General features: G+C 47.0%; 1 protein-coding gene across 2 annotated transcripts; it reads right to left on the bottom strand.

Moving 5' to 3' along the window:
• Positions 1-1,326: 1,326 nt before the first annotated feature.
• On the bottom strand, positions 1,327-5,475 carry LOC119466565 (protein pygopus-like). 2 transcript variants are annotated; one of them, XM_049657748.1, is made up of 4 exons: positions 5,319-5,475; positions 2,864-3,272; positions 2,418-2,809; positions 1,327-1,482 (listed from the first exon to the last, which is right to left on the bottom strand). In XM_049657748.1, exons 1-4 carry the CDS (start codon positions 5,353-5,355, stop codon positions 1,427-1,429), a joined length of 894 nt encoding a protein of 297 aa, XP_049513705.1. In that variant the 5' UTR covers positions 5,356-5,475; the 3' UTR covers positions 1,327-1,426. The 2 variants fall into 2 exon arrangements, with proteins under 2 accessions (XP_049513705.1, XP_037583014.1); XM_037727086.2 differs by having other exon boundaries at positions 2,418-3,272.
• Positions 5,476-14,526: the final 9,051 nt, after the last annotated feature.

The following is a 14,526-nucleotide window of genomic DNA, read 5'->3' on the forward strand; positions in this document are numbered from 1 at the left end:
ATGCCGTGATCCCTATAAGAAAGTATCTTCCAGGTTTCACCAATTAGGTGAGATAATATTCCATTCTTATGGAAAAAATTTACTCATTTGACTAATTTCCGCGTCTGTTCTTCTGCTTGAAAGAATATTTTACCTTCCGAACAGCAGGATGCCTTGTTCCTTCATGTCGCAGAATGTCGTTCTCCCGGTTATGTTGGCGCTATTGAAGTGCATACCGTATCTTAAGTGGCAGTTACCTATTTAGTACTTTACTAGCTTTGTCATAGTTAGCACGCCATATTTTTCATCTTCACATAACGATCATTTTGCTGACGAAGTCACCAACTTCATAGAGATAATATTGCGTTTCCACATTGCTCGTGGCGGTGCTACCCTGCGAATAATTTTAAAACCAAGACAACCGATTGGTCCACCTTTGAAAGCATCTAACCAAGTTGCCATAATGCTTAAAGCTTGTTTCGCTTTTTATTCTTAAACACAAGCATCAATAGAAACCCTCTAACCAAGCACTGCGCAAAATTTTCTCCCTTTTTCTTTTCCTTCCTTTTTTTGCTAGGATAATTCGAAGATGGTAGTTGGTCATGGTGCTTCAGGCGTAACATCTAAATATAGGTTTCGAATTAAAGCTTTTTGTTGTGAGGGCTCTTTGTGATTGTCCGACGGCCTTCGCTAATAATATGTCCAGCGTCAGGATTGACATAAATTTTCTGTTACGAACAATTCTAGTGTAATGGTTTTTTTTGAGTATGCGGACCCCCAGTTGCGAGATTGATTGCGTCTAAAATTATTCTGCCCCATAGAGGTAACTTGAGAGGGTCTGAAGGCGAGCTCGTTGGTACAACCTGGTAGCTCTATCTTCTGACCAAAAAAAATAATTAATACCGAACTAACAGCCACCTTTGCTAGTTTCGCTACTAATATTCTAGTTATTAAGAATTTAAATTTAAACAGGTCAACTCGTATCTGCATTGAAAGATTGGCCGGCCAGCTGAGGCCAGAGGACCAATGAAATTGAGAACAACTTCAAAGGTGCTGAGCGCAATATAATCTGTGTTAACAAACTACTGATATACTTCAACTGAGTATTAAATAAAAAAGAACATTGATGTTCCGGGTGTTGCCAGAAGTTTCACGTCGGTCAACCTCCTTTTGCTGAATAATCTATTTGTGAGGAATACATAAGTAACAGTATACACTAGTGACGAAATATATTTCGGAGTTGAAGTTCCTCTTCTTTGCTGGATGTGTTCGCTGTTCTTTGATGACAAGAGGACAGTAATGTTCCTTTTCAAGTGTGAGAAATAAATGAGCACTATTACAAGGACATTGAGCTGAATCTGACAGATTGTTCTTTATTTCAGATACATTTGCCGAGCGGGATTTTCTAGGTTTTATAGGACGTAAAATTTCTCGGGGTCACCAACGCTTACAGTGGGACGTGGCTTTGTACCTGGTTCACTTCAGGTCCATGGTGAGAGATAACTGGAAAGAAAGGAAGAAGAAGAACTTTTAGTGTGGCACAGTTTTCATTGGGGCGTAAGCCAAAGAGACTAAAATTACATGGCAATTATTATAGAAAAGCCAGATGGCCAGTACCGACCATGGCACGATCAATACGCCAGTTGTTAGTGCAGGATAACAAGAGGATATTTTAGTAGTCCACAAACCATGATCCGAAGTACACAATCTGGGCTGATAATTAGTTTCACTTTATAAAGCAGTCGTGCTAAAATGTATCCGAGAGCTGTGCAGCAATTCCATAAGTATGAATGTCATAGAAAACGTAGGATGCGCACGAAGTGCTTTAGTGGAGACAAGCCATTGACTTTATAGATGCAGTGATCACAGTGTAAAATTATTAAGCGTCGTATGGGGAGCTGTATCCCGTCCACTGTTTCAATTCACAGTTATTTTGGAATGATTGAGTCTAATTCAGAGCAAAATCTAGAGACAAGGATTGGAGAGCCACGTTCAGATGGACGAATGTGAACGCGAGGAGACAGAACATACAATTATAGTTTCTCAAGGTTTCTCCAATGTGTCTAAGGGCACTTAACAAGATATTGACTTCATGGCGGCAACTTCTGAAAACATGATATGGTTTACAAACTACAGCTAAAATGAAGGACACACGTGTTTTTGAGGGTGAAGCGGCATCGTAGAGCGATATCCTTTCTTCATTGCTAATGCGCTGTCCACCAGTCTTCACAGCGCATGGTAATGCGCCTTCTCTTTCTATTGCCACCTGCGGTGATCATATCGTTTGTTGATGCTTTTCGCTTGCAGCGATTTAAATTATCAAGGAGCGAAACGTTTCGAAAAGTGCATTTGGTTAAAAGGTGGCAACAGTTGCTTGAAACCAGTTAATAAATATGTCAAGAAAGGTAAGCTGTACACTGTACGCGGCTATTACGCACCTGCAGTTGTGACGGGCTCAACCACTGCAGTGTTGGTCACTTCGGTCGTAGTGTGAATTGGTACTGGCTTGGGAACTGGAACTGGGTATGGCTGCGGGACAGGCTGGTCGACTGGGAACGGCTGTGGTACTGGCTGCGGAACTGGGACTGGAACCGGTCGTGGAACGGGATATGGAGCAGGGACCAGACGCTGGCGCACTACACCGACGTAGACGGCCTCATTCAGGGGAAGGCCAGAGGTGGGTTCGGTGAGGACACGGAGGTCACCGGGGAACTTTCTGGTGCTTCCTGGTCCACCAAAGAATCCGGGGTAGCCACCGAATGGGCTTCCGAGACCGCTCAATGGGCTTCCGAGCCCTCCGAGTGGGCTCAGGCTACCGAGTGGGCTAAGGCTTCCGAGGGGGCTAAGGCCACCGAAGGGGCTAAGGCTTCCGAATGGGCTAAGCCTTCCGAATGGGCTAAGGCTTCCGTATGGGCTAAGGCCTCCGAGGGGGCTAAGGCCACCGAGGGGGCTAAGGCCACCGAGGGGGCTCAGGCCACCGAGGGGGCTAAGGCTTCCCAGTGGGCTACCAACTCCTCCCAGTAGTCCGCCAAGAACGCCGTAGCGGGAACCAAGGACGCTAGTGCCATACAACCCGGAGCCAAGACCACTCAAGCCAAGCAGGCCACTGCTTCCCAAGCTGCTGCCATACAATCCGGAGCCGAGGAGACCACTGCCGTAGAGGCCAGAGCCTAGGAGACCACCCCCGTAGAAACCAGAGCCGAAGCTTCCACCGTACAGGCCAGCACCACCGAAGCCAGCGCCGTAGAGGCCAGACTGGTAAAGGCCAGGGTAGAAGGCTTCAGCGTGGATGCCTGTAGTGAGTAAAAATATTGAGAATCATTCTAACTCACCGTAATGCAGGGCACAATCATCAAAAAAGACGGTGTTACTGGAACAGGTTTTACTGGTACTGTAACCACGGGAAGCAATGTTGCTGTTGTTACTCTCGCCAGGCCAATAACAGATCCCTCAAAGTTACTTAGGGGATGGGGGACGCGTCCTGCAAGGTCTCTTTGTACAAGTAAGAAAACTGAGAATCGATGAAAGAATAATTTATGTTCATGCTTAAAAACCCAGGAGTCCTGCCGTATTTGCGATGCGTTCTGAAATAGTCCTGTGTTGTTACGATTATATCGTATGGCGACATAACACTGTAACAGCAAGTGGAACGCTGAATGCGAAGGTAATGGGTTTGCCAAACTCCTCCTTGTGAGACTCGGTTTTTTTATTTTTTTGCTTTGTTTCTTTACATAACTGTTTCGTAGCCGTTAAATGACATTCATGGCGGTCGTAGTGATCAGAACTAAGAGCAGCAAAGGAAGAGCTTTGCACGCACCAATATTGCAGTTTAGAAATTCGTGCTTCTTTTCTTAATCGCTGACATTCTTGCGGGAAGCATTACTCGCGATTTTCTTTTCCTATAGTTTTCTCGCGTTCACGTTACCACGGTTGCTCTCAAATCAAAATCACGTATAATACATTAAGTATGAGCTTTCAGTCATCCTGAGAATCGTAATAGGCTACACTAATCAAAACTGCAGCAACACTCTCAACAGTTTCGGAAAAGCGAACGTGTGCTTCAAAACACCTGCTGCTTAATGTCCTAGATAATATTTAACTGATGTCGCACAATGTAGACTGCATCGCGTTTTAGCGGGGTGCCAGCGTCGGAGGAAAAAATTATTGAAAGTGTGAAGTTTTACGTGCCAAAACTACTATATGATTTGAGGCACGCTGTACTGGCAGACTCCGGATTAATTTTGTCAACTTGGGGTTCCTTAACGTGTACACTAGCGTTTTTGCATATTGCCTCCAATGAAATTAGGCCACCGTAGACGGAATTTGATCCCGCGCCCTCGAGTTTAGCCGCCCAACACCAAAGCGACTATGCCACTACGGCGGGTTCATAGGAAAATAAAGCGTAATGTATTTGCGGTTATAATCTATTCTTTTCCTTTTAAGTACACCTATCAACATCATCGCAGAAAGAGTGAGGAACAGGTTTCGCAGGTGTGCGTGTGTTGTAGTGCTTTAGCATAACATCTCGAACATATCAATAAAGCTTCTGTTTCTCTTTCTCTGCTTTAGCATGCACTACATCCGTACCATTCAGTCGATGTTCACTTGGAACGCACGCTGGTAATTAGGCTCAGCGGTGAATGATTTATTCTGTCATATGCAGTATACTAACCAATCTGCACCTATGCATATGTCGCAGTACTTTAGGTGACACCAGTTAACAAGAATAGGTCACACCTTATATTTTTATGCATATATTGTACTTCTATTACAGGAATATTCTGCAGTTTAAGGTGTGCAGATGCAGCTCGCGTTACTTAAACACTGGACGAAGAAATAATTATTGACAAATTTGTCAGCAGGACACCTTCAGTTACGAAGTACACATTTATATATTCGACTTGTTCTTTCCAGCTCTGTTCACCAGTGGCAAAGAAATAACCACGGTCATTGTACTGAGGGTAATGGATCCCCCTGCTTACCCAATGTGGTTCTACGTGACTTCAGCGCTCTGAGTATTGCTACACACGACCATTTTGCTAAATTCACTCTGATATCTGACACGATGTTATTTTGATCAAAAAAGTCAGTTGTTTTTCGGGAGATAAAACGACATGAATGATTCTTTTGTGAAATGAATACTTAATTATTTGCAATTATGAGCACTGACTAGAAAATGTACAAAGTTTCATCCTGTTGCCCTGATTTTAGGGGAGGCTGCAGTGATGGCATAAAATTAGGTAACTGTGACACAAATATCGTCAGTTCACCCAAATTCGTGACTTAAAGGATTACGAGAAGCTGTAAAGTTGCGGCAAAAACAAACTGAGCAACGTTACCCAGGGAGATGAGGGCGACAGCGACGAAGAGCTTCATGGTTGCTGTGGCGAAGCGACCTCTCGCAGTCGTGAGTTTCTGCTGTCGCTCAACAGAGGTGGCTTTTCCGAGCCGCAGTCGCGCCTTATGTACCCCTGCGCCGATGAGGTTGCCCCTGGTCGGGAACAGGTAATCCGGCTAACCATCGCAAGGCATTGTTTCTGTAACAATCCTCCACAGTAAAGGACGTCCAGCAAAGGAGCAAGAAAGACAAATCTCTTGATTTTGATCCCCACATCTTTTGTACATTCACACGTCGGCGGCCCTGCTCGAGCAGGTGGTAGGCCCGCGTAGGAAATTGTTTGCTATCTTCTCGGTCGTGTTGAAGCTATTGTATTGCTTCGAAGATTCCTGAGGCGAAAAATATCTCGAGATACGAAAAAGATGACAAAGATAACCGTTCTTTTCTTTCGTAAGCGTCTCTCTTGCATTGAGGTCTCATTCGTGTGAAAACTTTTGGCATCAGATCTCATGGGCAGGTTGTTATTGATGACGCAGCTGGTAGAACCTACGCAAGTGCAGATTCACAACAAAAGTACATTTATAGATTCACGAATAGCGAGGCAAGAAAACTATAATCTTTTAGTTCACTGCAAGAAGCGAGACAATGGTTATGCATAAATAAACTGATTGGGTTAATAGAATTGTCTTGACAGAGTTTCCTAGCATTTCACTTGACTAGGCAAAACCCAGAAGGATCAGTCTGTGAGGCAACCGGTTATTACCAATATTGGCTACGTCCACAATAAGCCGTTAGCAAATAATGTGTGATATTTGCTTGCCGGATTAACCGACGTAACGCTGGTGCTGCGATTGAAGAAAATTTCTTCGAGCATATTTTTTACTGATGGAAATGTACAAAGTAGCCGCATATGCTGCAAACATAGCGAATGTAGCAAAGTTGTAAGTTTTTGCTTTAGCAAAGGTTATCCCAATGAAATATTTCTGAATAGATAACCCTAAATTCCATGGTATTACAAGATTTCCTCCCTGCGAATACCTGGGGAATGACACATTTGGTAAAAATGGACTGCTTCATCACCTGGAGCAATAGATATTGTATGACATGTGCGCTCTAGTAGAAGAAAGCTAACCATTGGTAATCTCGCCTATCCCTAAGTGGGATGTGCATAGATTGACTGCTGAGTTACGGATAACAGGCAAACATAAGTATGGTTGTAAGTCGGGCCAGGAAGAAGCACATCGTCTTTTTATTTTCTCTCTGTCTCTATTCTGTGTGTTTACACCCACGTGATGATTTCTTCACGATTAAACTATTAGGGTATAACAAGCTGTGTAATAATGCTGTTATGCCACCTGTTAAGGCCTCCCTTGAAAGTTGGTGCGTAAAATACCTGACTGATTATCTTTTCGGAGCCTCCTCTTTTAGCCATTGCAGTTCCTGGTTTATCTCTCTTTCTTTTTTTTTTCATTGCCGCTTTGTACCTATCCGCATCAACTATTCTCGATATATGCAGTACCAGCAACAAGAGATCGTGATGTTTTTAATGATGACCTATCAGCATGCGGCTCATGTGGCTTTTCCCTTCCTGATCCTTAAATTTTCGCAATGCCGTTTTGATGTATTCTGTTAATGACGTATTTAATGAACATCGTGGAAAGCTGGCGTAGTTGCTGTCATTCTAGAAACATACTAAACTGTCGAAAGTCATGGCTGCCAGAACGGAACACGACTATGCATGTACTCTCATGCTCGAGTCTCTGTCCTGAGTGCCCTTAGTCTACAGTTGCTCGATCGGTTTTTACAACAGCCTGTCACTTTCAGTCAATTGTTACGTTATTATTAAATTATTTTTGTTGCCTCCTCACTGTTTCATTGAAATTCTGTTTCGTTGGCTTCGATCGTCCACATGTACATTTTTTAAAACAATATGTTTCTTTAGCCATTCCCCCACTTTGCGATTTCTGGTCGTTCATGGAAAACACCGGAAGCGAGGTGCCACTATGTATGTGACCAATAAATGTATATATCATCATCTGCCTATATTTATGCCCACTGCAGGACGAAGGCCTCACCCTGCGATCTCCATTTACCCCTGTCTTGCGCTAGCTGATTCCAACTTGCGCCTGCAAATTTCCTAACTTCATCATCCCACCTAGTTTTCTGCCGTCCTCGAGTGCGCTTCCCTTCTCTTGCTAACATATGAGGCCGAAACTTGGAGGTTAACACAGAAGCTCGAGAACAAGTTAAGGACCACACAAAGAGCGATGGAACGAAAATGTTAGGCCTAACGTTAAGAGACAGGAAGAGAGCGGTTTGGATCAGAGAGCAAACGGGGATAACCGATGTTCTAGTTGACATTAAGAGGAAAATGGAACTGGGCAGGCCATGTAATGCGTTGGATGGATAACCGATGGACCGTTAGAGCTACAGAATGATACCAAGAGAAGGGAAGCGCAGTCGAAGACGGCAGAAAACTAGGTGGGGTGATGAAGTTAAGAAATTTCCTGGTAGAATTCATGTTTCGGAAAATAACAGCGCTGGATAGACAAGGACACAGGCACAGAACACGACACTGGTGCTGACTCACAACTGGTGCGAGTGTTGCAGGGAGAAATGGGAATCAGCTACCATAAGACAGGGATAACTGGAGATCGCAGGCAGAGGCCTTCGTCCAGCAGTGGACACAAAAATTGGCTGATGATTATATATATATATATATATATATATATATATATATATATATATATGTTCACTGATTGGTGTCCAACCCGGGTACCACCGAGCAGATGCTATGTGCTCTAACCATTCTACCACGGACGCATTCCAGACAAGAGAAGGACACCTTGATATTTTTTTTCTCGTGAAAGCCAGTGCTTTCAGACGCTTGGAGCGTTAGGTGCGTCGCATAGCAGCAATTATAAAAAGTCAGCGCTCGCATCTTCTGGCTGACGATGATGATAAAAATGTTATTAAGGGATGGCTCGAAGGCCTATTGTGTAGAATATGAAGAAGAGAGGGGTAGCTGAGGATAGAGAAAGAAGTTCGTCTCCGAAATTAATACCACCTCTCTCATCGTACTGTGGCCCTGTGGTTGGGTTTACAAGGTTAAGCGCATCCTGTGTTCTGATTCAACACGTTTAAATGCTGAATAAAAGTACTGCTTTCTCTGCAAGATCCACCGTGGTGGTTGAGGGATGCATTCGTCAATGATATCTGCAGCGCGTCTTTCGTCGTAATTCGCACAATATCGCTTACAAAGATTACACGGTTGGTTCTGCCAGGAATGTGTGTGTTTTTGTTCAGTTTCTTTTTTCTGTATTTCGTAGAGTTATGTCACGTTCCCAAGACGTAAGACAAAGCTATGTTTTCATCCTGTTCCACTGTCAAAGAGTTGTGCGCAAGCAGGTTGTGCAACTTAAAGCTGGCGGGAGCGTAATTGTTTAGGTTTCAATCGCAGCATGCTAACTTGCGACAATTTACTTGTGTTCGCAAGGCACAAGAGGGTGCACAATGTCTTAGTCAATACATAGTGTATTTTACCAAGCCCACCCAATAGAAAAGTTCACACTGAAGAAGCCAGGCACTCATTTACCTAAATATCGTATGATTGTATCATATAATTTCTTAGGCCACTGTGGAGCGTTGGTCACAAGAGCCATGCTTAGAGATTTCTTAGTTTGTCTCCAGTTCCTTCCCGCACACATAACAGCTCACGCTTCCATGAATATCACTCTATTTGTTCTTTTTGGCATTTTTAAGGTATTTCTTTCCTTCTTTTTTTTTGCGCAGCACTTGGACCGAACATTGGCATTTTGTAATATGCATTCCAAATGATGATGCGTCAATCGGGTGCGTTGGAGAAGCACTAAATTATCATGTAATACAGCCCATAGTCCGGAGCTAGTCTTTTCAGATTGTCCTTGGCTACCAGGTTTTTTACACCATGGTAATCACGTGCTGAATAAAGACCTGGAGGAGAAGAGAGGTGAGGCTTCGGGGAGTGATACCGTCATCCAAAAAGGTGGGTACTCTGGAGCTGGGCTCTGCCCGTGAAAGAAGGGAATTCCCCGAAGTTGAGGGCAGGCTGGGGGAGGTCTGGTGCCCAATAAAGTGCTAGATTGAGAGTGGGGTTATCAGGGAATTATTCTGTGCGGGCCTGATTATAGAGGCCTGTTCGCGAGTCATGCCACGGGGAGGGCGGGAAGCGTTTGCCTAGTTTTTGCGAGTTCCTCTAGTACGTTGTGTATTTTGGCAAGTTCCTTAGGCGTCACTCCCGTGTTCTGATGATCTGGCCATGGACATGGAGGGCCCATATAATCGAAGTCGCGGGTGAGGCGGTGCGCTATCTCGTTGACCAGTGTGCATTCATGGCCAGGAATTCATTGAATGAGGACTCGGAGTTGTGAGTTTTGTTGAACGTGTTCGCGGAGTATTTTATATGTATGAGAAGGTAAGCGTCCTCGTTCGAAGGGTCAACAGAGGCGATATTCTGTAGTTGTGCACCTAGGGGACATGTCCATTCTCGATGTTGCTGAAGTGCTGATTGGCTGGGGTGGAGTGCCTGTGAGAAGGAGGCATGGGAGACCAGCCAGTCTCCTTCTCGCTGGTACAGCTCCATCAATCAACAGCCGGCCGAAATGGACACTAGGTGGACTAACAGTATTCCACCAGGTGTGCTGGCTGTCCGATCATACAATGACTTTGTCATGTTGGTGCGAGTGGATTGTGACAGATTTCATGACAACCGCGATTCCTTCTTCGTACAAGTGCAGGTTCGTGTTGTGCCAGCTTTCGGATACCACAGTTGTAAGGCTAACATCTCTTTTATGGCAGGCGCCCGTGTAGTACGCGTACTAGTATGGGAGTATCGACTCTTGAGATTGTACAGTGTACCTGGTTGCGTTTTTTCGGCTGCCGCAGTTCATGCGTGCGGGTACGGGGCCTACAGAAATATCCGGGATATGTTCCCACGGATGTGGTGGGTTTAGCGGCAGTGGGGGTAAGTCGACTGTAACAGCATTGAGTCACCTGCGGAGGTGCCTACATTGACGTGAAAGTGTTAGGCGGGTTTCCTGAGTTTGTCGGACCATCATAGCACGCTCTTTTATGATGTTTAACAGTTCCGAGGCGTTTATTAGGTGCATGGATATTATTAGCATTATTGGGTGCGAAGCTAGGACTCCAAGCACCAGGCATGTGAATTTTCTGAGAGCTGTGTTTTCAATCCCGCCATCTCTCGCGCGATGTTGTTTCAGCCTTAGGAGGTCTCAAAATACGCACAGATTGTTTGGTTAGAAAAGCGATGAAGTAAAGTGAATGCACATTCACGCCAGGTGTTTAGGTTGATGCCGCTTTAGCGGCCGCAGAACAATACATAATTACATTGCATTGAATTGCATTTTCCTCTTCACTTTTTCCGCGCCCAGCATCAGAATAGAACGGCCTTTCCCACCAAATTGCAGCTATCACTTGTCCCTCAATTTTCGTGAATCTTGTAATCGATTTTCTTTCTGAGCGACGTCATGTGGCTATATTGTAAGCCCACTCCTTATGTGATACCCCCTAGAGGGGTTTTTAAGGAAATAAAGTGAAATAAAGGCTGCATGGCGCATGGCTTTTCATGTTGATTGCTGGCCGGCGCATACGCGGAGCATTCCAATGTGACACGTACTTCTCCCGTCGTCGACGACCGTGGCATTGCCAGAGCGCCAAACACGCACTGCGAAGCGGTAAACCTGGTGTTAGGGGCGCCCCGACGACACGGGCCAACCACTGACAACACAGAACTGACGCATCGCCATTATTGACTGTACCGTGCCACTATGGTCCCGTTTCCACTTAAGTGTATGCGGCCGACGAAGCAAAACGCGTCGTCCTCTTTATTATTTACGCAAAGTCACATTTTGAAACGCAACAGTGGCTAGATTCCCCAGCAAATAAGTGTCCCCACATTTCTCTCTGGGGGCATTTTGGGTCGGGCATGTATACGAAAAAGAAGCTCTCCTCTCGGCGAGTGGTCGGAACGGGGGTCGGCGCGCGCTTTCTGGTACGACCATAAAAACAATGCGCAGCGTGATCAGGCATGAAGGTGCACTGCGAGTCCGCGTCGCGTTTTCATTTCCTTCGTGCGGGTGCTCACACGTCCACGGCGGCGCGTGTTTCTGGCACGCGCATGGGCTCGTACATTTCTCGCATGGGCTCCGTACATTTTAATCTCTTGTGCTCAAACAACCACCGCTGGACCCAAACTAACGTCGGAACCAGCTTCCGGAAGTGGTCAGCTACCGATCAAGCGCAGTCCCGACGCCAGGGACCCAGGACAAGGGTTTCTACGACCAAAAGTTCGAGCCGGTCACAGCGTCGATTCCTAACCCTAACGAGATCTTCAGCTCCTCCGTCTGGCCGAGAAACAGGGGCACCGCACCTGCGAACGAGCGCGGCGTCGATATTACAGTCTTCCCGGCTCCTGGGGACTTCGCCCAACGATCCGCACCCCGGTGAGATCAAGTAAGCGCCGCCCCTCCCCTAATTATGGATGTAGTAGAGGTTGAAGGCACAGACATAACACCCGAAGAAATTACCCCTGAAGCAGGGTGGCTTGTTAGCCACCGCCACAAGCAACGACAAACCACGCAGGCATCATCCCTACTCGTACATGGCTCCCTCCATGCAACAGAAAGCGTACGCACCGAGAGTACCCAGCCGTCCTCCCTACGCCGCCCACGAGCCCCACGGCAACCGCGACTTCCTAAGAACGATATCAAGATCGTCATTCGCCCAAGAGACGGTTTCAACGTGTCCAAACTAGGAGACGCCCAGATACGTGACTCAATACTGCAGATCACGGGCATTACAACCGAAGAAGCTGAGGAAGACATATATCGCTCATGCGCGGATAATAACGTCATTGTAGTTAGCACACCAATCATGTCTAACGCCGAAAAATACTGCCGCATCCGCAGTCTCCCCATCGGAGCACTCTGCTACGCTGCCACAGCATACGCCACACCGCCGGAAGACACAGCCAAAGGAGTTATACATAACATCCCTTCATATGACACCGATCAAGACATTACCAAGAGCCTCGTTTACAAGAAGAACCCTACAATTCTCCAGGCCCGGCGCATGGGCAACACGAATTCAGTGCTCATCGTATTCGACGGAAAGCAAGTACCGTACCATGTCTACTATCGTGGAGCAGAATACAAATGCTATCTACATAAGAAGCGCATTGAGGTCTGCGACATCTGCGGCACCGTCGGGCACAGGGCCGATGTATGCCCCACTCCGACCCAGAAGAAATGCAAGAGCTGTGACACAGTAAATCCGCCGGCTGATCATACCTGTCAACCTTGCTGCGCGCTCTGCGGCAAGGACCACACGACTGGCGATAAGGCCTGTCATCGCCGCTTCCAGACACCACACCTCCTACTCCAACGACGAAGGGAACGCCTACGACTGGAACAAGAAGAAGCGAACCAGGAGACTCGGCCATCGACCTCTGCAAGTGGAGACTCAGTTCAGCCAACACTGAAGTCGACGCCCCAACCACTAGCTCCCGAACGTAGCAACTCTCGTGGACGCAGCCGGTCTCGCGGACGCAGCCGGTCTCGTGGACGCAGCCGGTCTGGTGGACGCATCCAGTCTGGTGGACGCAGCCAGTCTCGTGGACGCAGCCGGTCTCGTGGACGCAGCCACTCCCGAGGCGGACCGGATTCAACACCGACGCAGCATCAACGAAATGCCACCCTTAGAGCGACCACAGCTAAAGTCCAAGATGCTCCCCCCAAGGTAAGCTGGGCCAGCATTGTCTCCCACACAGGTCACGCCACACAACCTAAAGCCACCACAGTGAACACAGTTAGTGATGCTACCATGCACAGCTTCATGCAGGAGCTCCGATCCTTACGTGCTGAGATACAAGACCTCAAGACAGAAAACGTTAAGCTCAAATCACAACTTGCAGACACACAACCCAAGCGATTAACATCGAATGCAGACATTGTTCCTGTCCCTGCAGCAGAGTCTCCGCACACCATCCAACAATCAACCCCGCACAAACGCAAAGCCCTCGAACCCATCACACAAGCGACATCATCAGCATATACTCCAGAAGGGAGTGTCAACTCTGAGGCTCTCACTCAGCTGCAACAGCGGATCGAACGTAAACTCAGCGAAGCATTAGACTGCAAACTCGCCGAATTGCTCGACGCCTCCATTACAAAGGCTCTCGAACGCGCTATGGACACCCTCCTTACTGCGAAACTCGAAACGCTACTACTACCCAGAATTGAGCAGGCCTTTGCAGCAAGAGAAAAACAGCGGCAAGAAAAAATGGACGTCACGCACAAAGCCTTTCAAGACATGGTCGCGACCCTGGCTCAAAATCACAATACCCGTTTGACAGAGTTAGAAAATTCCCTACTCCGTCCTAGAGCAGGTCCCCTAAAGAAGCCGTACTCCCGTCCCGACAAAGATGGCTGCGAGTAATCGCGAACGAGCCACCTACTGCATTTGGCAGTGGAACTGCCGGGGCTTCCGGCGAAAACGAGCACATTTAGAGCAATACATTACCTCTCTCGCACCGCATACCTCCCCCGATATTATCGCATTACAAGAGACCGGAGAACCGGCTAAGCTGTCGGGATACGCGGCGTACACCGCAGTTTCGGATGATGGACGCAGGCCCCAAGTAACCACACTAGTTAAACGAAACATTCCGGTTATACAACATCACACAAGCATTGATACAGCAACCCACATTCTCCTGGAGATCATCCCGTCTGCAAAGCGCACGCAACAGAGCCTCTTCATCCTCAATGTATATAGCAGCCCCAAACAACAACATAGATTTCTGCGACTCTTCACCAAAGCAGATCAAGTAGCCAGAGGAGCCCCCCTGCTCATTGTAGGGGACCTAAACGCCACTGCGGTGGCATGGGGATACCCGGTGGACCGCCGAAAGGGAAGACAACTATGGCTTGACGGACAGAACCTAGGTCTTACTCTTGTCACGGATCCAACCTGTCCAACTCGTATGGGAAACAGCGTTAGCAGAGACACTACTCCGGACCTGACATTCGCAAAACGAATACAACAGGCAGACTGGATTAACACACAAGACAACTTGGGCAGCGACCACTATATAATCCAAACCACAGTTCGAGCGGGCCCGCGAAAGCCCAAGGGCCGTCAACTCCGCCTCA

Source organism: Dermacentor silvarum, chromosome 10 (assembly GCF_013339745.2).
Source record: "Dermacentor silvarum isolate Dsil-2018 chromosome 10, BIME_Dsil_1.4, whole genome shotgun sequence".
In the NCBI taxonomy this organism is placed as follows: Eukaryota; Metazoa; Arthropoda; class Arachnida; order Ixodida; family Ixodidae; genus Dermacentor; species Dermacentor silvarum.